Below are 22,518 nucleotides of genomic sequence, written 5' to 3' on the forward strand. Positions count from 1 at the left end.
AGGAGAAAACAAAAGCAGGAAGAGGATTAATTAGCCTGGATATCAGGGACTGATACCAGCACTAGGAGAAAGCAGTCATTTTAATTTACATTTGGAAACACAATTTTCTGTATCATGTAAGTCAAAGGAATAAAACGTGCCAAAGGCTGTAACTGTTACTTATTCCTGCAGCTGTACCTTAAAAAATCCCCCAAGTTTCTCCTGGGACCAGGATGCCCCAGCACAGCACGCTGTGCCGGAGGACACTCAAGTGCTCCTTCCAGACAAGGGGCACACAAATCCCTGAACTGAAGAGGCACATGGCACGGCACAGCACAGCATCCGTGCAAGCCTGGCCGATGTGTGCCGTGTGCCTGGCTATAGTTAAGCTCCATTTGCCAGTAGCACTGATTTTCCAGGAGGTACAAAAGCCAGTACAGGCTGAACGGAGCGCTGGGTGGGCCTGCTTTTGCAAGGGTAAGTTGTGTCTGTACCCCCTCCCACAAACTCAGCCCCCACTGGCAGAACTGGCAGAAGGGTCAGCTGTGTCCCTGCATCTCACCTAGCTTGCAACCCAAGACCCTACGGCAGGAAACGCTTGCCTTTTTACTCACTCTTTCCGACTTTTAAGATAAAAGCCAGCACAATCTCGCGTCAAAATGGCAACTTTGTTTTCAGAAGCACTTAAAAAAATAAAGCACCTAGAAATAGTTAAAAGTAATGCTGCTGCGAAGTGAGGAAAACATTGCCTGCTGAAGAAGGGCTGCCAGGGAAGAACAGTGGGAAAGTTCAATTATCTACCGTCTGCTACATCAGGAAAATTCATGCAAGCCCAAGTTGCTACTCCTTTCTAGAGCTGCGTTTATTTGGGAAACTGCAAGGCAGGAGCTTGTATTGTATGTGGCTGAAATCAGCGCGCAGGCTGCAGCCAGCAGAGCCCGTGCTCTCATCATCCACTGACAGCTGGAGCAAGCAGTAAGTGTATCTGCCCAGCTGACACAATTTGCCATTGTAAAGAGCAAATTCCTACCAAAACGCTTCGGAGCCCATTGCTGAGGGGCTACATCTCCTGCATATCCTCAAGGCATTTACTGAAAACTGGATCAGAGCGTCTAAGTCTGCTCTTCTCCATCCCATAGCTAAAGAAACTGAGGCACACAGTTAATTATTTGTCCCACGTTACAGAACAAACCAGTAGCAGCACAAGGAACAAAAGCTGACTGACAACTACAGTAACACTGCTGTTCAATGTGTCCTTAATGTCAGCACAAGGGAAAAAACCACACAAGTCAAAGTAATTTTATTAATAAATCACAAGAGCAAATTGCTGTATTTTACTGAGAGAAACCCACAGCTTTATGTACCAGGGCAGAACTTGGGAAGCTGCATACTAAAATGCCGATTATGCAAATTTATCTTATGAACATTTTTAGACAAGACTGAAGCAGGGTTTATTTTCTTGAATTAAAAACAGAATCCTACATAGTTCATTAGCATGGATTCAGAGCAGAATGAATATTCATGTAGCCCACCTCTCCCAATTCTACCTGCCAGAAATATCAAGGAAATAAAGGTTAGAAAATGGATTCCTGAGCAACTGTAAATGCAACTAGCTAATGTCGCTGCAAGGCTGTTGGCATCTTTGAAAAGTCACAGAGATCAAGAAAACCTTTTTGAGCAGAAAAAGGCAAATGATACTGCCACCTTCAAAAAGGCAGGAAGATCTGGGAAACTACAGGCTGGTCAGCCTCACTTCAGTCCCCAGGAGAAGTACAGAGTAAGCTGTTACGCAAGCTGTTCCAGGCACATGAAACACCAGGTGATGGGGAGCAACCAGTCAACACTGATTTACCAAAGGCACGTTCTCCCTGACCATCCTGACTGCCAACCAAGTGACAATGACTGGCACTGGCAGAAGGGAAACAGCAGATGTTTTTCACCTTGACCGCAGCGAGGCTTTCAATAGTGTGTCCCACAGTAAGTAGCCTTGTAGCCGAACTGAGTATGTGAACTACAAGATGGGCAAAAAACTTCTGGACCATTGGGCTCAGAACAGTCAATGGTTCAAGTCTAGCTGTCAGGTGGTTATAAGTAACACTCCGCAGTTCAACACCAGGACAAAATGTGCTGAACATCTTGCTTAACAGAACAGAGCCCAGCTAAGGGCACTGGTTTGTCTAGCCTGGAGAACAGAAGGCTGAGAGGAGACGTACTAGGTTCCCACTAGAGAAGGGACTGTGGAGAAGACAGAGCCAGACACAAATCCTTGCCCATGACATCAGCTAAGTGCTGGAACAGGTGCCCAGTGGAACCTCCACCAGCGGAGTTTCCAAACCTCAAGGCAAGGACTTGAGCAACTTGGCCTGGCTTTAAAGTTGTCCTGGTACTTTGCAGGGGGTTGGACTACATGACCTTCAAATGAGCTTTCAACTTAAATTTTCCTATGACTCTGTGATTCCAATTGCATATGTAAAAAGAAGTCGTCTATCGGTGAAAAGCCACCCATCACATTTATTTTGACAGGCCTTCAGGGTGTTCCACTTGTCAGGTCTTAGGACACCATTACTGTGCTTCTTCAGCTAAAAACTTCATATACTGTTTCCGAGCAGGAAAGTCATCAGCTGGCCTGTTGTATGCTGTCCAGACGGGTTCTCCAACGAATAGTCTCATTGCCTTCACGTAATTCTGCCAAAGAACAAGAAGTGACAAGTAATTTAGAGATCCTTTCCACGGAATCTTGATTCTGAAGTTAATGTTTCATTTGTATTTCTGCAGAAATTTTTCAAACCATTTCAAGATGGACTGAAAGCCTCATGTGTTCCAGAAAACTACACTGCTGTGCTGTTGTTCCTACTTCCCAGCCACTGCAGTGGGATATTTTGCACCTACGCAGTGACATATTGTGCCATAACCAGTGCCTCCAGGTCAGGCAGAGACAGTATTTTTCCCTTTTTCAAAGAAACAAAAAAAATCCTGTCTCATGCAAATCTTTTGTACTGGATCCCCAGTGCCATACTGAGCAATGCAGCATCTAAATCCTACTTGCTTAGTTAAACAACAGCAATCAGAATACCCAAGGTGGCTACACAATGCTTTTGAGGAAGAACAGAAGCTTCAAAGTGAAAGCCATAAAAACTGAATGGAGGGTGGATAAACTAGCCAAGAATTAATGCTACAGGAAGTGAAAAGTCTCCAGATTCCAACGGGAAAAGCAACAGCCCCTGCCACCAGCTAACCAAAAGTATACCAGGTATGAGGTACAGCTGTGGCAGCAGAAAATGGGATTTTATGTCCTGCGGAAGTGCTCCAGCCACCGAATTACGGGGAACTCTCCACTCCTGTCCACTGCGCTAGAGATTTAGACCCTACCTATTTTGTAAACAATGCTAAGTGCTTATCTTGCACCCAGGCGCTCAGCAACGTCAAGAATTGAGTTAGGTACCCAAAGAACTTAGCTGCAAAATGCAAGGGTCTAGAAGCAGCTCAAGAATTTACTTTTGAAGATTTACTTCTAGACTAAAATTCCTGAAGTGGATGAACATTTAAGACTTCTTGTGGATTCAGCCTACAACCCCTGACGTTTTTGTCTGTGTAAAGACAATGCGTTAAACTAATAATTGTAGATGATTCACTGTGGATCTCAAAATGCAGACGTGAGAAGTCAGGTTTTTCACCAAAGCAGTATCTCCCTTTTTTACATATATGATAACTGTTATCTAGACAGCTGATTCAAAATTATACCGTTCTCATGTCTACGTCAGAGATGGGATTTTGCCACACAGGAGGCAGCACACATTTCCCCATTTTCCAGGGGTAATGCTGAGGTTACAAATGTATTTATAAAAGCCCACAAGGAAAGACACAGATCAGGACCACATGTGCCAACCTCACTGTCCCTTTGCCAAGAACCCCCTCTGAAAGCAGGTCAGCTCCTGTGAAGCCAGCATCCAGCCTAGCACACACTAGCTGCAAGTAGTGGCTCTGGACCCCTAAATCCTTCTTTCCCTGAAGGTGAATTTAGCACTTACGAAAAATGCCACTGCTGGACACAGGTATGCTCTGTCTGTGCCACAACATACACAAGATACACAACAAGGCAACACAGAAGGATCTGTCTGCACCATCTCTACCTCAACTAACAGCAGGGGCCATTGTGGGAGGGACAGCCGCAGGGCTTGGCTCTCATGCCGCTGTCACATAAGATATGCTACAGCTATCACGTGGTAATGACTTGCAGTCACAGCTGACGAGAGGAATATGGATTTGTGACCTGGAGATGAAAGGTTCAGATGCTGTGAATTATTTAGTATTTTTCATATTCCTGCTTCATATTTAATATATTTTGCTAATGAACTGCAAGTCTCTGGGCATGTAGTTAGTAGTGTGCTATACACTCACATGGATTTGTCATCAAAATTTACGGTAATCTGTAACAACATACGTTCTCATCCAGTGTAAATCGGTGATAGATGCCAGCAGGGAGGGTTATCATGTCTCCTTTTTCCATGAAAATCCGGATCCATTTGTCATCCTTATCTCGAACATCAAAATAGCCAGATCCATCTAAGATGTAGCGAATTTCATCGTCTAGGTGTAAATGTTCTTCATAAAATGTTTTTATCTAGGAATAGCAAGCGTATCTTAAAACTACTGAACACAGAAAAACTGCAAAGAGGTCTGGTAGAAATACGTGGTAAAGCAGACAAAGGCTTTCACAGGGTAGCTGCGCAGCGATTTAACTAACAGATGAGACCAACGTGGTTAAAACGGCCAATCCAGCCAGCCAGACCCTGTCTCAGGACACTTCGAAGCAGGCTGCCACATTGCCTTTGGAAGACAAGAATTTCACTGACAAGAAACAGCAGCTATAGCTGCACATAACCAGTCTCTGAATAACAGTAATGCTTACATCCGTTTGAGAGAGAGGTGGATAAAGCTTTCCACCGCAGGATTTGGTCCTTGCGGTTGTTCAGTTTGACCATTTTGTGCCTGTTATTTTCCTGACATGAAAAAAAAATGCAAACAGAGCTACAGATTATCCCCCCTCTTTTACACTGTTGTAAGGCTCAATTAGCTGCACAGGCGACTACAACTGTATGAGAAAATGCAGTTATTGACAAACACGGCCCATCTACGGCAATCTGATGTAAGCAGGATGTCACGCCTGCCCCCAGAGTGAGCCCCAGCTCCAGACTCTCTCCCAGGGCAGCAGCAGCAACATTCTCATTTTTCCTGGAATGGTGAATGCTTTGTTCATTTCACAGCACAGAACAAAACATGCTTTAAAGGTTCAGTTAACAGAGAGCTGACCATGTTAGCGCACAGAGAGCAGTGCAATGCCAGGTACCATTACCTGCTCAGGTCTGGATGCTGTTCAGCCACACCAGCGCTGGTGTCCCTCAGCCTGTACTGATCCAGCATGGCAAGGCGAGCACAAGTCCATATGCCCTCTCTGTAACGGCCTGCCTTTGCATCAGGTAGAGCCTACCCAGGCAACCTGAGCCACTACCTAATTCACCTTCTCATCAATTTAAAACTGGTATTAACACCATGAGCTTAAAACAAGCTGATGCATGCAAATTTAATGAAAATACGGCAGTGTCACTGGGTTGTTGTTGTCAGGTCAGAGCAGCATGCCAGCACTTGGAGGCCGGAAGGAGAAAGTTCCTTCTAGGAGGTTCATCTGACAGCCTGGCACCACTCACATTCGGCTCTTACGAAACAGCCAAAGCACCAGCTTCCCAAGGTAAAAAAAGTCTTCTTGCACAGGGAACGTATCCCTCTGATTCCACCAGGTTAACATTCATTTCGAAAAGACGTATTTTGCAAACAGCCATTAGGATGTTTCAGCCTTCAAAGCCCATGCCCAGCTGGCAGCCACCTGCCTTCACCCCAGGAGGCTCTCCGAGGACAGGTCAGTACTGGCAGGGCTCTGCTGGTAAGAAACTTAGTTTTGAAATGACGCAGGGATGGAAGCTATTCTTAAAACCTTTGAAGGCAATCTAACAGAAGCAAAAGGCCTCTGCTATTTTTAAAATAATACCAAAACTGCTTTCTTTATGTAAAGGACTTCAGTACAGGCTGTATTTTACCCCTGGAAATCCCACGCCTGCACCCTGCCCAGGGCGTGCAGGTGTGAGGAAGCCGGCCGCACACTCTAGCGGCAAGCTCCAGCACACAAATCCTCGGGGAAAGCGAAAGCTCACATACCTTCTCCTCATAATTGGGAAGCCTGTCTTTATGTATGGTTATTATATCCATCCAAGAGTAATTTTCTGCTCTCCGAATCTCTTTCAGACAGGGATCACTCTCATAGTTATCAGCGTCCAACTGAAACACAGGCGGGGGGGAAGGTGGGGGTGGTGAAAAAATTTTTAAAAAAGCGTTCAGCCACAACCGCTTCAGGCGCATTCGGGACGCCAAGGGGGCGAACGCCAGCTGCCAGGCCCGTCGGAGGGCAGGCGGCCGCGGGGACAGCCGAGCCGGCCGCCCTAGGGGCCCCGGCCCACCAGCGGCGGCACCCGAGCGTGCGCCCGGCCCTCCCCAGCCGGCACCGCTCCTGCGGCCGGCCCCGCCGCCCTGCTAAAGGCTCTCCCGGTCCCGCCGGCTGCCGGGGCCGGCCTGAGGCGCCACCGCCCGCGGGCCCCGCACGGCCCCCGCCAGCGCCGGGCCGCCTTCCCGCCCCCTCTCACGCACTTTGCGGTAGACGACGCCGAGGCGGCGCAGCTGCTCCAGGCTGACGGCGCGGTTGGGCCGCAGCCGGTGAGGCGCCCGCTGGTCCTCCGGGGACTCGTCCATGTACCAGGCCTGCACCATGGCGGGCCGGGCGGGAGGGAGCGGCCCGCCCCGGCGGGCGGAGGGGCCGGGGCAGGGAGCGAGGCGGCCCCGCACCGCCACCCCACGGCGAGCCTTGAAGGGGCGCGACCGGCAACCGGCAGCGGGCCCCGCTCTCGCTCGGGGCCCCGCGGCTCCCCGCCCCCCCCAGCCCGGTTGCCGCAGGCCAGGGGCAGCCGCCTGCCCGCCCCGCGCGCCCCGCCCGGGCTGCTTCAGCTTGTCCGAGCCCCAGCGCCGCACCGCCACCCCAGCGCCCGTACAAACAAAGAGGAACTGGGCCGGGGGGGACACGAAAGCAGTAAGGCACCCTGTCCTGAGCGCGCGTGTTGTCTCCATACAGAGATCCTCGCATCCCGAGCTGGGGTGGAGAAGATGCACTCCAGCATTCCCTCCAGTATTCCCTCCAGCCTCCGCAGTTCTGAGATTCTACAGTTTTACTGTTCTATATGGTAAATAAACCATTGGCTTATCAGCTAAACGTGATGTAATGACTGAGAAACAACCAAGAAAAAACCCAACAACCTCTCTTTCAATATTTTTCTTCCTGAACAGTTTTACACATACCAAAATCCTTAACCACTCTATCCCAGATTCTCAGAAATGGTACCAGATCCCTTTAATGCACAGTACTCACGTATAAGCACTACTGGTTACAATTCCGGGCAGCATGTAATTGCAAGTCCTGTAACATTACAGGTAAGCTGGTCTAATGCTGGTATTTGTCCACATTTTTAGAAGCACATCCAAATCCAGCCAGAAGTTCAATGCCTACCCAGTGAGTGTCACGGCTGCTGAACGCCAATAGCCTCCTGAAGTTTCAGTTCCCTGAAAAGAATGACTTGAACCGCCAACACCCTCTGTGGGTCCTCAAGCCCCTGCTAAGTCCCATTGAGAAACAGTACTTGCTTTCCATCCTTTAATCAGCCTTAACCTCACAACTTTCCTCTTTTATCCTGAATTTCCAGAGTAAGAATGTTAAACATTGGTATCAAATGAAAATAAAACTCTTCCCTATTAAGACTCCCTATTACAATCTACCTAGTAGTTTCAGGTAGTAAATCTACTTAAATTCACTGATGTTATGATTTACTCACCATTATCCACGCCTTTTTCCAAAGCTGCTGCTTCAAAAAAATACAGATTTCCATATAGTTAGTAGGATCTACATGTTTAACTGGACACGTACAATAGGTAACATTATTAGATGTCACCTCTTCAGTACATTATTTGCCACACTGTTCTGCCTCAACTAGAGATCTGATCAGGGATGGGATGTTTTCCTTCAAGGTAAACTTCTAAAATAAACAAAATGGGTGACACTGTGCACACATACAAACGAAGCAGAAGGCAAACTGATCAGTGCACTACCTCACCCCAGACAAGCTTCACTGTGCAGTTTTGGATGACTGAAAAAAAACCTCACTTGTCTATTAACCAATAGCTCGCTAGTTTCCTCATTCCATAGCTATTCACGTGACTAAATACATTAAAAACCTCTTACTTCGCCACAGTAAAGAGGTTATAACGCATGAGAACTGTTAAGGACTCAAGCTTCAGCCGCTCTATCATGCTGCATACTCCTTTGCACAAATTTTTTTAAAATAAAAATAATCAGTGCCTTCTAGCTTAAGTTCTACTATCCAGTGGTGAGGGTACCTTACAAAAGTTGACAATGTACCAAACCCGTTTGCTCCTCCCGTATACATACATAGAAAATAAAACTATGTTGATTACTGGTAATTGCTCTCTAACTCAAGTGCACATTAGTCATTCCGTTAATCTCATCATTGACTGGAAAAAATGAAGTCATACACTTGACATCCAGAAGATCTGGAGATCTTGTTCCATTTCAGATAAAACTACCTTTGGGACAACACTGAAGAGGAACTAACAATGCTAATGAGAACCAGTATGCATAAAAACATGTTACTTAATGGAAACAGGAAGCCACAAACAAAAAGCTTGGACATTAAGCAGATAGAGAGGAGATCAGTAAAAATTAATTGTTCAAGATTTCTTGTGATCTGGATTTTCAGTTTGTTTATGCTACCTTATAAAGTAAGCAACATTACAAAGAAATCTCTGGATGTTGTAACCGATGATACTGTGAGGCACAGGTGAGTGTCACAAGCCCATCTGTACAGCAGTTATTGCTAGTACCAGAACACAAAGCATATTAATGAACACCTCCGTGTCAGGTCACCGACCTCTTGCCAAACCAACCACCCCAAAGTCCCCCTGCCTCCACCCACTCTGGGCTGCTAATATATACCTCTGTACAAAAAAAAAAATATATATAATTTATTTCACTAAAAGTAAGATACAGAACACTCAGGATAAAGATTTAATATTACTTCTTCAGATGTCTGTCTTTATGCTGAATCTAGAAGACAGCTAAAAACACTGACTGCAGCCCTTCAGCAAGATGAGAAAAACCAAACACTTGATACCATCAACTAAATATTGACTCGACTGTAAAACTATAGAAAAAAATGTGGGTTTTTTTTCTCCCAGAATTTGGTATATTTAACACTTCAGGCCAGAAAGAAGTATAGTTCAAAGTCCAACTTTGTGATATTAGTTCTTTTCCTCCTGCTGCAACAATCTCTAGTCCCAGTATGTCAGGACTTTATTTACTAGCTCCTTCTCTTGCTAGTCTATCAGCTTCTTCATTTCCGTGGAAGCCAGCATGACCAGGAACATGCATCTGTTAGGACAAAGGTATAGCAGTATTAGAGATGAAAAAAATAGTAATAATAAAAAACGTCAAGAAAAAAGTACACACATGAAATTTGATCACACAATACCCTTTCATTCACAGTAGTGCAGCACCCCCTCCTTGGAGGCCCCCTCCTCACATTTAGTCCTTACCTGTTCCTTCCAGGAACGTTCACAGACTCCCTTACTCTAGGAAAGTCTTGCCAAATTGTGAAAATCATCTTTATGGGAAGCAGTAAACTGGATAAGGTCCACCTAACCTAGGCTAGCCTTTAAGACATGCAGACAACAGCTCCAACTCAAGGTTCCCACTTTCAGAAAAGAGGGAAAAAACTATCTGCATTCAGTGCTCAAATGAAGTTAATCTTTTCCCGGAAAGCCAGAGACCTCTATGCCATTAACAGCCTTGGTGATTACAGCACTCACTTAGGATACAGAAACTGAAAAGAACCTCTCTATTTTCAGCCCTGTCCATCCTCCAGTTAGGAACTGAAAACACCTTCAATCCTAAGCCCATCCTTGTCAGAAGTAATGGTGGACGAGTGTGTGGGAGGAAGGAGAGAAAGAAAATGAAGCTTGCTATCTGACAACATCTGAGGGGGACAAGCGTGAGATGTGTGCGAGACTATTAGGTTTACCCAGCAAGATTTTAGTACCAGGTGGGGGGCTGTAGGGATAGCCTCTGTAAGAGAACACCAGGGGCTGCCCCCACATCAGAGACAGCCAGCTCCAGTGTACCTGCTGCAGGACACAGCTGAGCCTATCAGCAAAGCTCTGTGGTATTGTATTTAAGAAAGGGTAAAAATGCTGCACAGCAGGAGTGAATTTGAGCATGTGAGAGCAACAGCCCTGCAGCCCCCCAGGTCAGTGCAGAAGGAGGGCAGGAGGTGCTCCAGGCACCAGAGCAGAGATTCCCCTGCAGCCTGGAGCAGATAGCCATCCACCTGCAGCCCTTGGAGGATGCCACACCTCAGCAGGAGGATTACCATACTAAAAGCATACGCATACATTGCTCCTCCTGAAATAAAAATCTTCCGAAGTTTAAGAGATCCAGGTGTAAGAAGTGTGTATAAAGCAACATTTTTTTATTATTATGTAAAATACTCTAAGGACAGCTGAACTTTGGTCTTAGTTTTCAGTTTTTACACTTTCTGCTCCTTAAAAAAAAAGGAATAGTTATGTAAGATCTAGTCAGCCTTCAAATTGGAGTCGCCAACTCTGAAAACACAAAGGAACACGAATGGAAGAATACCTGCAATAGATTTACCATAGAAAAAGCGCGTATTAAAGAGCTACATCATCCTGTCTTCTGTGTTGTAAAGACAGAAGCCCAGTAAACATGCTATTAGCACCCACAAAGCCAATGGTACAGAGATTTATTTCTATAATCAGAAGTCTTATACCACAATTAAAGTAAAATTTAGAAGGAGGGGAGGAGGGAAGATATCCCCTACAATGTTTAGCACTGATGTTCAAGTTTACAGAAAACTAAATTTTCCCAGGAATACTTGTACAGAAGCTGTTTTACTTCTTTGCTGGACAGCAAAACAATTTAACACTTACAAACGGGTACTTTAAAGACTTTTCTGTGCCCAGTATTCTTGGAAAAAACACAGTTAAGGTACAGAAAACTAGAGTTAGTTTATTTGGGGTTATGCTCCCTTAGTTTTCCCAGTTTAAAGACACTTATATGATTAAGTTACACCAACAAACCAGCACCTAAGGAATTCTGAAAAGCAAATCCAGAAATTCACCTATGACTCAAAAAGACAGGTTAGATTTCCAAGAACAGAAACTTCACCTACTAACAGTACTCATGAACTAAAAATAATTATGGCAGGCATTTTTTAAGTAGTAACGAGAGACAGAAAACGAATATAAACATGCATTTTAATAAATAAAACACTGGTTCCAAGAGGCCAGGTTATGCTGCTTACTTGCTTTAAATAAAACAAGCAACTTCTCTGTACTTACAGTTTTACTTGGGGATAGGCAATACTATGCTTTATCGAATTCTTAATTATGGTCATACATGGAAGTTTTTACAAGAAGCATGTTTTAGATGTCATTAAGAATAGAAATGCGGTGCTTACCCACTGAATTTCTATGTCTTTTGATAGATTATCAAGTCTTTCAAAGTCTTCTTTATTTATTACACTTCCACCTGAACTTGTTCTCCAGCCATTTGTTTTCCAGTTGTCAACCCAGCTCGTAATACCTACACAAAGGGAGCATCATCATAAAAATGCTATTAGAGAAGCCAGTACGGATCAAGATGCAGCAAACAGCCTTTTAATAAGACATTAACTCTATACAAAGTCTCAGGGAAAGAACCAGAGACACAAGATATTCTTGTTTGGTTCTCCCCTACTGTCTTTAAGAACTGTATTTTTCCATTGTTACTTGAATTACCCAACCATGTTTTCCTGAACAGGTATTTAAAGTCTACAATCTTATATAAGCATTACACGCAAAATACAGACATAAACTTCAATAAACGGAAGCTAAGGATTTGCCTGATGGTACAGTAAGCTAGAAACAAATCTACAGCTTTGTCTTGAGAAACTGAGGAGACACACATACTACAGGAAAAAACGGATGGCCACCTGTCTTACAGCCTCTGCACACTGAACAGAATCCTTCTGAGAAGGACCACATAAGCAAATTTCTACAGAACAAGATTTAATATTCTGGCCATCCTTTGCTGGCCAGAAAATTTACTACATTACTCCTTAAATAAGGATATATTATTTTTTTAATATCTTTGCCAGTGTCAACAATGTAAGACATCCTTAATGCTTTCATAACAAACAGACCCAAACCAAGTAGAGAATCATTGATCTTGCACACAAAACTTCCTAAAAACCAAACCACATCCATTTATGCTTAACTGCAATCCTTCTCTGGTATTTAAAAAAATAACTCCTAGACACATTCACAAAATAACTTCCATTAAGCAAGAGTGGATCCTGCACCTCAGTGACCCAAAATGCAAGAGCAAACTGCAAGCAAAAGCAAAGACTAAGACATTGCACCTACAGATTTTTCTTTTCCTTCCTCATACTTAAGTCTTAGGTTTAACAGGAATTTTATCTCACACAGCAACTTTCTCTCCTTCATAACAGACAAGATGGTATACATTTTTCTCCCACAAAGCAAAAAGAATAGAATAGAAAAGATAGAATGCTTCTATCAAAAACTAAAATAAAAAAACAACAAGAAAAATAACACAAAAAACCACACACATTCTGCACCTATAGGAAGTGCTATATCTAAATCTTTTGGGGAAAATAAGCTACTCAAACGAGAGATTTAGGAGATAATCCTTAGGGAGAAGCAATGGAGAATTCCTTTAGGTTGTTTCATAACATTTACTGTCCCTTCCTCAACTTACGAGCTAGAATCAGGAGGACAGAGCACAAGTCCTTGATACTTTTCCCATCTGGACAGAACATCTCTCACGCACACGCAAGCTAACAATTTGAAACAAGCAGCAAATGACAGCTCATACTCCTTCCTTGACTAGCAGTCACTCGCCCCTACTCAGTAGCCTTCTGTCCTTTCTACGGTATTGCTACTCAAGGTGACATCAGTTTTTCCAGGTAAGTTTTGCTTAACTCAAGTCTTAAACATGAGCCACCTGAAGAAGTTAAAAAGAAATTATGCTCTTTCTTTCATACTTCTGCACTTTCAGAAATCAGGGGGCTTCTGGAATGCAGAATGACTTATTTGGAGGAAAAGATATACAGATTTGTAACATACAAAGCATTTATTTGCTTTATTAATAACAAGCAACAAAACAGATAATTACTACCAATGTTAGCGCTCAAGTATTACAAGTTATGCTAAGAACACAATACTCACATTCCACCCCTACCCCCAAACAAAAAAAGCATGAAAGCACTCATCTAATTTTCAATCAAGAGTTGCACTAAGTTTTTGTCTAATATTATTTTTAAAAAAATTATCTGGAAACAGCAAACACATGCACTCCCTTTCTAAAAATGTGGAATACAAAGAAAAAACATACTTCTGTAGTTCCAAATTATCATGGGAATAAAACCTGAAGATCTTGGGGAAAGAGGAAGAAGTTTTATTCAGAAATTAAGTCTTAATAAGGAATAAAATTAATTTTCCAAATCTTCGGATGAAGGTGAAACTTTAAATACATACTCTGCGCACGTGAAAGCTTCAAGTGTAGTCTACACGTAAAAAGTAAGGAAACTTGAATGTACTTCATGTGTATATTCAAAACACCTACAGGGTTACTACACCAACTTCCAAGTACCTTCCCGAGTACATCCTTAACAAAGTATATATGAACATTTTATATAGACTTTGTGTCTTACTGAATGCCTTAAGACAAAAATCCTGTAGCTACTTCTGTCGGCCTTTACTGTAACAGGCACTCTGTCTCTACTTCTATTTCATGCAGTTAGCAGGTGATCCCTGTAATATTCTGAAGTTTTTCCCCAAGCAGTCACAAGTATTGAAGTTAGATGTTCTCTTTCCTATATTCCTCTCTCCGGGACTCAGTGTGTTCTGCAGGTCTTCTGTATTGAAACAGCATACAGTGTGTCTTTAAGAATCAGGAAAACAAAAATCATGAACTTACCATTAATAGTGAACTTGCTATCAGTGTAGATAATTAGTTTCCTGATGTTTTGACTCTTAGCTTGCTCTATCGCTTTGCAGGCTGCCTTAAGAACAGTTCAGAACAGGATTTTGAACACAAACAATTAAAATACCAGCAAAGTACCTGATACTAACAAAGAATATTAGTATAATCTTGACATCAATGAATATCAATGTGCTTTAGAAGAGAGGTTCCCAAAATTATGCATGCAGATGACCCCTTAATGAAACAAGCAAACAACTAGCCGCTTCAGCTTCACCAGCAAAAAACCCCAAACCATTCTGCTACTCAACCCTGTACTGAAGGAGTAGCTCTCTGCCCCATTTTCTAACAAAGCCTTTTGTCAACTGCACACCAAATTTCAGGCATTTTCTCCGTAACTCTGAGCAAGAAAGATTCATACTAGTTCCAAGGGCTTGGAAAGCCCAAAAGGTTTTTGCTTTTTTTGGTGTTATGATACATAGTAAGAGGGAGAAGTGGCTGGGTCTGGATGTAGAGCTGAAAAGCTCTTCAGTTTGACTCTGGCACACCACCATCACTCTGCCTGTACGCCTCACAAAAATGAACTACTTGTACTTTTTAAGCAGATCAATTCCCATTTCAGTTCATCTCCGAACACACAGTGTAAGACAGCAGCAATACCTGAACTAAATGAGGCAAGAAGGGAAGACTAAAGCTGCTGCTGCCAACAGAAGTTTAATTCAGAAGTAACAGAAGTTACTCCTGAGAGCCTAGAATTGTTTGTTATAGTTCTCTAAGGAGTATGATACTCTGACCCCACTCACAAATGGAAGCCTCTTAACTGCTACTCAGCAGCCCTCACCCCAAGGTCTGAGACACATATATCAACGCAAAGGATACCATATAGGTTTGAGAACCATGCTTTCCTAACACAAGGCTGTTTTAAACAGCTGTACTTGGCCTGATGATATTTGGAAATCCTCAAGGTGAACTACCTTGTTCAAACCCCATAAAGGTCAATAAACGTGAAGAGAACGATTTGTTTCAAGTCATAACCCCTGATGCTTTGTGCACTTCCCTCACAGCTCCATAACTAGTTTCTGAAGGCCACAGCTGAAAGAGTCAGGAGTGTCTAACATGCAGAAGCATTCTAGAACATTAACTACTCACATGTATTTCTGCTCTTTGATTAGTCTGCCGTCCAGGAAGTCTTTCACTGGTATTTCTGTGTCCAAGGAATGAATACTAGATTAACTACCCCAGATATTCAGGATGGCGTATAATGACTACATATCAGAAAAACAAGTGCAAGGGAGCTACTTTTCTTTTCATACAGGAGGATGAATAGATACTCTAGCTCTAACTTCCACCAGTATAGTGCAACCTGCAAATTTGGACATGCCATCAGTATGCAATTTTATTTGTCTTCTGTGCAGACCTACACCTATTTTAAAGCTCTCTGCGTCACTTGAATTATAGCTTGAGCCCCTAAAAATATTATTTCCAGTTGATTTTCCCCACATTTTTACCTCCCAGAGAAGCTGATTTATCTTTTCCCCTCAGTAACTCATTAGTCTCATAGCACTGTCTTTATGAGTCTCAACAGCAGGGTTTCATATTCAAAAGGAGGCTGGTATTACAAGTCACACACGAAATAAACAATAATGTATTAAAGAAAAAAAACAAACCTTTCAGCTACTTACAAAGGGTGTCCTGGTCCCCAGTAGACACCTATTCCAGCACGTGCCCTATTACGTCCATTACCCGAGCAACAACCATCTGTATAAACAACTGCAAAGTCACCTACAAAAGAATTACCAAAAGTAGCTGTTCAACCACTCTTTCAAGGATGTACACTCTTTAAGCAAAAAAAAAAAAAGTTTGCCAGCAGATTAATCCCCAAAAATGGGAAAAATCCCCAGAGAGCCCTTCAAGAAGTTAACTACAGAAGCCATGTAAAGTAGTAGTGAAGAACACCTGAAGTTCCACTGCAGGTTCACACTCTCACTGGTGTCAAATTAGTCAGCCTCAAGAAGCACCTCTACCCCAAGTTCCATATTCTCATTACGGTTCCTGTCTTCTTCTACCAGCTTTAAAGCTTCCCAGCTACATCTCTGTATTTAAATATGGTCTGTAATCCAGACCCACATAAAATCACAGAAATTACACAGAAAGACAATGGGAACAAATACATTATGGTGCAGACGTCCATTTTAAGAAGATGCTACGTTATGCTGGGCCTGATGCTGCCATACACAAACCTCCTGAAAAGCTTTCTAATAACTACACGTTTTTACTTATGGAAAGAGGGCAAAGAATTGAGCAGAATTACAGGAATAATGGAAGACCTCACCCATATATGAAAATTTATCTTCACTGACTGTTGGTGCTGGGCATATTTCCTCATGTTTTACACGCTTTGCAGCGTGTTCTTCGTTTGTAGACTGTTCATACGGCCTTTTGCATGTATTGCAGCACAAGGTATTTATTTCTGGTTCCTCTCTTTGGCTACCACTTTCCTGCCCTACAGCTGGAGAACCGTGTGCCCCTTCCAAACAAACAAACAAACAAAAGATTAAGATAAAAAGATAAAAAGTTCAACTGCATACAAGATCTATTTGGACTGACTGCTTCTGAAGACACTTCTTACCACCTACTAGCAATACTAACCTGTTAACTGACACCACCCCAAGCTACTCTGCGAGAAATATTATAGCACAAAGCAGTCATTTGTGATCCCAGATCACACTGAAGGAGACACACATGTGTAACAGCCCTTGAAACGGGCAGGGCACAAGGCACGTTCTCCGAGCCCCTACAGAAGCACCCCCGTCCCCCCCGCAGGCCGCTCCTCCCTCCCGCCCCGGCGGCGCGGGCAGGCAGGAGGCGGCGGGGGAGGCCGACACGGCCCAGCTACCTGCCGGCTCAGGCTGCTGCTGCCCCGGGAGGCCGGCGCGTACGAAGGCCCAGGCGTCCTTCTCGGTGGCGAACTTCTTGAAGCTGGCGGAGGGGAACTTGTTCACCTGCTCCTGGCACTCCGCCCTGCAACACAGGGGCGGGGGTGAGCCTGGCCCGGGGCCGGCCCGGCGGCGGCTCCCCGCGCTGCCCCGGCCGCGGCCCTCACCAAGTGCGGTACACGCCCGTCTGCCGCCCCTTGCGCACCGCGTAGAACATGCTGTCGCCCTTAGGGACAAAACAGGAGTGACTGAGCACCGTCACCAGCCACCGCAACATGGCGCGGCGCAACACCGCCGCCACCCGCGCCCTCGGCCCACCCCCGGCCGCCGCCGCCGCCCGGACACCCCCGCCGCAGGCCCCCCCCCCCGCGCATGCGTGGTGCCGCCGCGGGAGGCGGGGCGCGCTGGGGCTTCCCTACGGGCCGCGGGAGAGGCCAAAGCACCACAAAAGCCATCCGAATCAGATTGCGCTTGGGTGGGCACGAAATGGATGGGGTCTCAGCAGTTTAAGGCCTCAGTGAAGAGGTGAATGAGGCCCCACGGGTGGCCTGGGCCGAAGCTGCCCCCGCCGGCCCGGGTACTGGCCCCTGCCCTGCGGCAGCACTCGCTGCCGCCTGGTCCTCAACTGGTGTGAAAACGGAGGGTGTACACCACCTGCACCGTCCTGCATGACCTTCTCGGCTTGACAAGCACTCGAGGAGGGACTGTCACTGGAAGATGGCACCAAGACAACGTGTTTGGTACATCCAAAAGTCTAGAGCTGAAGAAGGTCGTTGAGCTCATTCTCATCCCACTGTTTAAATCAAGGGCTCCTGGTAAGCACGTTCCAGCTGAGCCTTGTACCGCAACAGCCTGTGAAGTCATGAGAACCACCTTGTCCGAGCAGATTAAGGTTCAAACTGTTGCCAGCTGCAAGCTGCTGTGGCACACCCTCATATCAGGACTGTCATGTACCTGGAGACCAAAGCCAGGACGTCTGGGTGCCTTCACTGAGCTTCCGATGAGGTCGACCTACAGCAGATGGGGGCACAGGCACGACTGCTACCAGAAACAGCCCAATGTATACATGCTACAGCATTTTCAGTTGCTGGGTTCTCCTTGTAGCTCTAATATGGGCATTATTGCGACAAAGCCAGCCTCAAGATGCCAAGAGCCATAGTGTGTTGCATTCAGATTTACAAGGGTGGCCTAGTAAAATGCCAAGAATGCAGAACACTGACGTTAATTTTGCCTTCCATTGCAAAAACAGCAAATGGTTGCAATGTTACTGTTCATATCGGTTGGATGACACCTCTAAAAAGCAAAACAAAACAGAAAGAGCTTATGCATTTGACAGGCCTTGGTAGAATGCAGAAACAGTTTGGTCAGGGTTATATCAGAATATAATTGCTGTGTTTTTCTTGCTTCTTCCAATATATTAATGAGACTTCATATTACTCTTACTTACAAAATGCTTATGCCTGATTTTCTCAGATCAAGATTATTTACATTAATTATCTCTGTAAAGGTTTCCACTGAGACTCTTGGGCTTTTCACTACTTCCTGCCTGTGATATTTTTATTTTATTGCTCTTGGTTAGCTTTTCATTTAATTATCTTTTTCTGTAGCAGATGGATTTCTTGTTCCTTACAGGTTTACAAATCCGTGTTAGACTTAGTCTTCTTTGGGCAACGCATACTAAAGAACCAGCAAGCAGTAACTGATGGGGAAAGAAAAGACTTTTTTGTTACACTCATTAATTCTCTGGTTGAACAGATTCATACATCCAATTTACATGCAAGGACTAAACAGTAACTCCTGCTGTCATGATCAACATGCAGAGCTCAGATTCAAATTAAAAAAATATTTTTTTTTTAAGTCCACTGAGTACTATACACATCACTTTGATTGCTTTTTCTCTCAGTTGATAAAACTGAGGCTGCGTATAATCAGCCAGCCCTGCCTACCTTTACTGCTGCATCTCCGTTGTTGATTTTTCCTTGCTGTTGTGGTGCAGTGGGAGGAGAGATGGATCCCTTTCCTCATGTGACTGCTGGTGTTTTTACTATTGTGGCATTTAGCACCACTAGGCTAAGTGATACCTGTGTGCTTGCTTCATGGTACTGGCTCTCTGGTTGCTGTAGCACTAGTGGATTTGTGGAGTTTTTCAGTCAGCCTGGGGCAGAGAAGGGGTTTCAGGCTTTGTAACTCACAGTTCCACAAATGAGTGCAAAGGCTTACCAACAAGTGAACCATTTAGTTCTCACCTGCAAAGCTGAAGAGTCCAGTCACAAAAGCTCTCCTCATCTGAACAGAGATAAACGTAAATATATACATGGATAGGACTTTAAGTGGGTTTCTTAAATGATTTAGCACTGGTAATCAATGCCGCAGTTGCACATGGTAACCCTGCATAGCCACCATAGAATAAGCTGATCAGACATACAAATTAGTCAGGTTTTGCCAAACCAAAGCTTGCACAAGCATTTTTGCTACCACAGCTGACGTATTGGGAATGAGCAGCTAAGGAAAAAGAGAGGAGAGCAAGTCCCCCTGTTGTGGTGGAAACATGGTGGCACCATGTTGAATGAGAGAGGTCACTGAGCCATGCATGGCCTGATGGTGATCATTCCTCTCAACACACTGCACTATAAATTCAGCCGTGTTTCACTGTCCCCATATTCAGCTTATAAAGAGTCCTGTGTCATTACCCGCACCCCACCCCTCAACTAAAAATTGTTTATTAATTTATTAACATATTTTCTTGGTAGTCTTTCTGTATTTATAACAGACAGTCTGTAATAAAAATAGGGCTTAATATATGTAGACAAAAAAATACACTCATCATTTTAGTAAGGGCATGTGTCTGTAGGACCTTTTCACTTAAACTCACTGTAAATGTTAGCTGATTACTTTGTCCCACATTAATGCGTGTATACATTAGGTAAGCATTTCAATCTTCTTTGATTTAGCTTGAAACATGTTTAACCATAATGTGGTTCCCTACATAAGCTTTTAAAGCAAAATCTGATGTGACCTGAACCAAGAGTTTCCTATTTAAAACGGACTTTTTAGGTAGGTAGGTCACTAGGCAGTCCCTTTATCTACAATCCACTGCAGGTGTGGGTATCCAAACTTTGGTGTGGTTATGCAAGCCTCTTTCAGAGAAGTGAACTAGTAATAGACTCATTTTTGCTTCCTATTCTAATTACCTATGACCCTGACAAGTCTTGCCTTCTGTCTCTGTTTCTTCCACTTATTATATTAAATCATGTTATTCATAGCATCATGAGGCCTTGTCCTGCTGCTGTTGGAATACTCTTGCAACACACCTGACTAACATATTCTTTCCACTTCTTCACACTGCCCATTCTGAGTCTGCATGGCGTAAGAACCATATCAATTATATGATTTCGTAATTACATAACTTCTTTTAAGAAGTTATCTTCCACAGTGATTCTTGAAAACATGTCAGCTTCTTTGGATACCAGACATTATTGATTGGGTAAAGCCCACACAGATCTTAACACTCGGTGTCCTTTCCCTAATGCACAGTTGCATGTCAGAAAGGAAATATGTCTCTACACCTTCTCTCATTGCTCTTACGTAGCATCCTGGTCTATTCAGTAGCACTAACAGCATGGAGATGGGAAGCTGCAGGTAGTCACATTGCATTTTTATTTCTTCCTTAGCACTCTGACCAGTCTGATATTGATCCATTTGCACTCCACCTATTCTTTCTCTCTCTTCTAAAGGATTTCACAGTACAAACTCAATGCGGACTACTGGCCTGCTGAGACGATTACTTATCTTTCTTTATTTCACTCTTCAATCAGATCCTCACTGCTGTTGTTTAGTTAATTTCAAATCTCTATAAATACTAATCCTGACCATCAGTATGAGCTGGGCAGTTTTTCCCATTCTTTGAATTCATGCAAGGGAAGAACAGTGACTTTGGAGAAAAATGGGAACTAAGCAATCTGTTTTTCTAGCTATCATAAATTTAGGGAAAAGTCCACAAACATTAGAAAACATGATGGGCTGCCTTCTGCAGGTGCTAAGGTGGTTTAGATTGTCCGGGTTTTGTTCACAAGAGGAATTTTATTACTCCATTACTGGTTTTTTAAGTAACAAACTTTACACACACTGTTACATAGTAATAGTGACTGTGGTATTACAAACCGAAGTTACTGGATTTTTTTTAAGTAGCAAACTTTACACACACTGTTACATAGTAATAGTGAATGTGGTACTACAACCTGAAGTTGACAGCTCTTAGGGTTATTCAGGAATCTCAGTGCAGAACCTGCACTTCTGCGTCTAACCTCTCTGGACAGTGTCTGCGAAGAGCTGAGCGCCTGCCTCTGAGTGGGACTCCCTCAAGCATGGAACCTTTCTAAATTAGCCAACAAGGAAATGTCAAGGTGGGGATTTTTTTGTCAAGGCAAGGTTTTACTTTCACTTCACAGGCACAACCAGGCACTATCACTGGAACCAATATGCAAGTCACTTCTTTCAAAACTAGAGTACATCTTGTTCTTTTATCAGCGTTCAGCTGAAGTGCTATCAATGCCTTCTTTGTTAGATAATAACACAATATATAATATAAAGTGCTTCCAGTTATACAGAGAATACATGGAGCCCAGCATTATCATATCTTGTGTTATTACCCGAACACAGCTGAAGACTCCTGTATTATTTCTAGTCTAATGACAGTTTAGTAACTCTGATGGCTGTGACATCGTCTCAGCAGAAGCAACCGAGAGGTCATGTTTGTAGAGGTACACAAAACAAAGCTGAGGCATGGATCTGAGCTGGCACACAACTGCCCATCCTCTCTTGCTGTCAGCATGCTCCCTGGTGTAGTTTCACCTCATCTTTCCAGCACAACGCCTTGCCGCAGATCAGGGGCAGCCCTGGGCCAAGACTGCCCCAGCAGGTCTCTTCTACCTTGAAAGGGCTGAACATCACAGCTGAACTCCTGGCCCACTAAATTAACATGGCGAGATGAAACGGAGAGGGGAGAAAAAAGACCATCCAGTATCCTACTGTATTTAAAGCTGGTGGCTGCTGCTGTTTTGCACAGCACTCGGTGTGGGTGCAGGGAGGCTGACACGCTCCGTGTACGGGCGCTGCCATCGCTGGAGCCACGCGAGCCGTGCCGCACTGCCAAGACCGAGATCCTGGTGACTACACAAGCAGCACGTCGACATCAGAAGCCGAGACCTGCAGCCTGCGAGGGGCCTGGCCGGCAGCCACTGAGGCGAGCGGGGCGGAGGGGGCCGCCTCACGCCGCCCGCGCCCACGGAGATGCAAATGACGGTGAAGACTTGGCACAACAGCCAGGGGCGGAGCGGCGCGGCCTCCTCCTTCTCCCTCTCCTCTCGGCGTCACAGGGCGAGCCCCTGGCAGAGGGAGGGAGGCGGGAAGGCAGCCCAAGTGCCACAGCCGTGC

General features: G+C 44.4%; 2 protein-coding genes across 2 annotated transcripts; both read right to left on the minus strand.

The window, feature by feature from the left end:
* Positions 1-1,263: 1,263 nt before the first annotated feature.
* ADI1 (acireductone dioxygenase 1) lies at positions 1,264-6,806 on the minus strand. The gene is made up of 4 exons (XM_056343130.1): positions 6,676-6,806; positions 6,190-6,309; positions 4,421-4,600; positions 1,264-2,664 (listed from the first exon to the last, which is right to left on the minus strand). Exons 1-4 carry the CDS (start codon positions 6,793-6,795, stop codon positions 2,542-2,544), a joined length of 543 nt encoding a protein of 180 aa, XP_056199105.1. The 5' UTR covers positions 6,796-6,806; the 3' UTR covers positions 1,264-2,541.
* Positions 2,471-17,434, minus strand: RNASEH1 (ribonuclease H1). Its single transcript, XM_056343131.1, has 10 exons — positions 17,253-17,434; positions 17,046-17,170; positions 16,482-16,676; positions 15,832-15,931; positions 15,299-15,353; positions 14,147-14,231; positions 11,625-11,749; positions 6,676-9,520; positions 6,190-6,309; positions 2,471-2,664 (listed from the first exon to the last, which is right to left on the minus strand). The coding sequence occupies exons 1-8, from the start codon at positions 17,360-17,362 to the stop codon at positions 9,443-9,445; spliced, it is 873 nt and encodes a 290-aa protein (XP_056199106.1). The 5' UTR covers positions 17,363-17,434; the 3' UTR covers positions 2,471-2,664; positions 6,190-6,309; positions 6,676-9,442.
* Positions 17,435-22,518: the final 5,084 nt, after the last annotated feature.

The sequence above is a fragment of the Falco biarmicus genome, chromosome 6 (assembly GCF_023638135.1).
Source record: "Falco biarmicus isolate bFalBia1 chromosome 6, bFalBia1.pri, whole genome shotgun sequence".
Classification (NCBI taxonomy): domain Eukaryota; kingdom Metazoa; phylum Chordata; class Aves; order Falconiformes; family Falconidae; genus Falco; species Falco biarmicus.

What these genes read in the sequence shown, in the direction of transcription:
- ADI1 (XM_056343130.1), bottom strand. Translation starts at nt 6,795, where the DNA reads ATGGTGCAGGCCTGGTACATGGACGAGTCCCCGGAGGACCAGCGGGCG. An exon ending in TTCCCAATTATGAGGAGAAG is followed by an intron (nt 4,601 to 6,189) that starts GTATGTGAGCTT and finishes TGCTATTCCTAG; the next exon opens with ATAAAAACATTTTATGAAGA. An exon ending in GATTTACACTGGATGAGAAC is followed by an intron (nt 2,665 to 4,420) that starts GTATGTTGTTAC and finishes GTTCTTTGGCAG; the next exon opens with AATTACGTGAAGGCAATGAG.
- RNASEH1 (XM_056343131.1), bottom strand. Translation starts at nt 17,362, where the DNA reads ATGTTGCGGTGGCTGGTGACGGTGCTCAGTCACTCCTGTTTTGTCCCT. An exon ending in TGGGGACCAGGACACCCTTT is followed by an intron (nt 15,354 to 15,831) that starts GTAAGTAGCTGA and finishes CCTTGGACACAG; the next exon opens with AAATACCAGTGAAAGACTTC. An exon ending in ATCAAAGAGCAGAAATACAT is followed by an intron (nt 14,232 to 15,298) that starts GTGAGTAGTTAA and finishes ACTGTTCTTAAG; the next exon opens with GCAGCCTGCAAAGCGATAGA.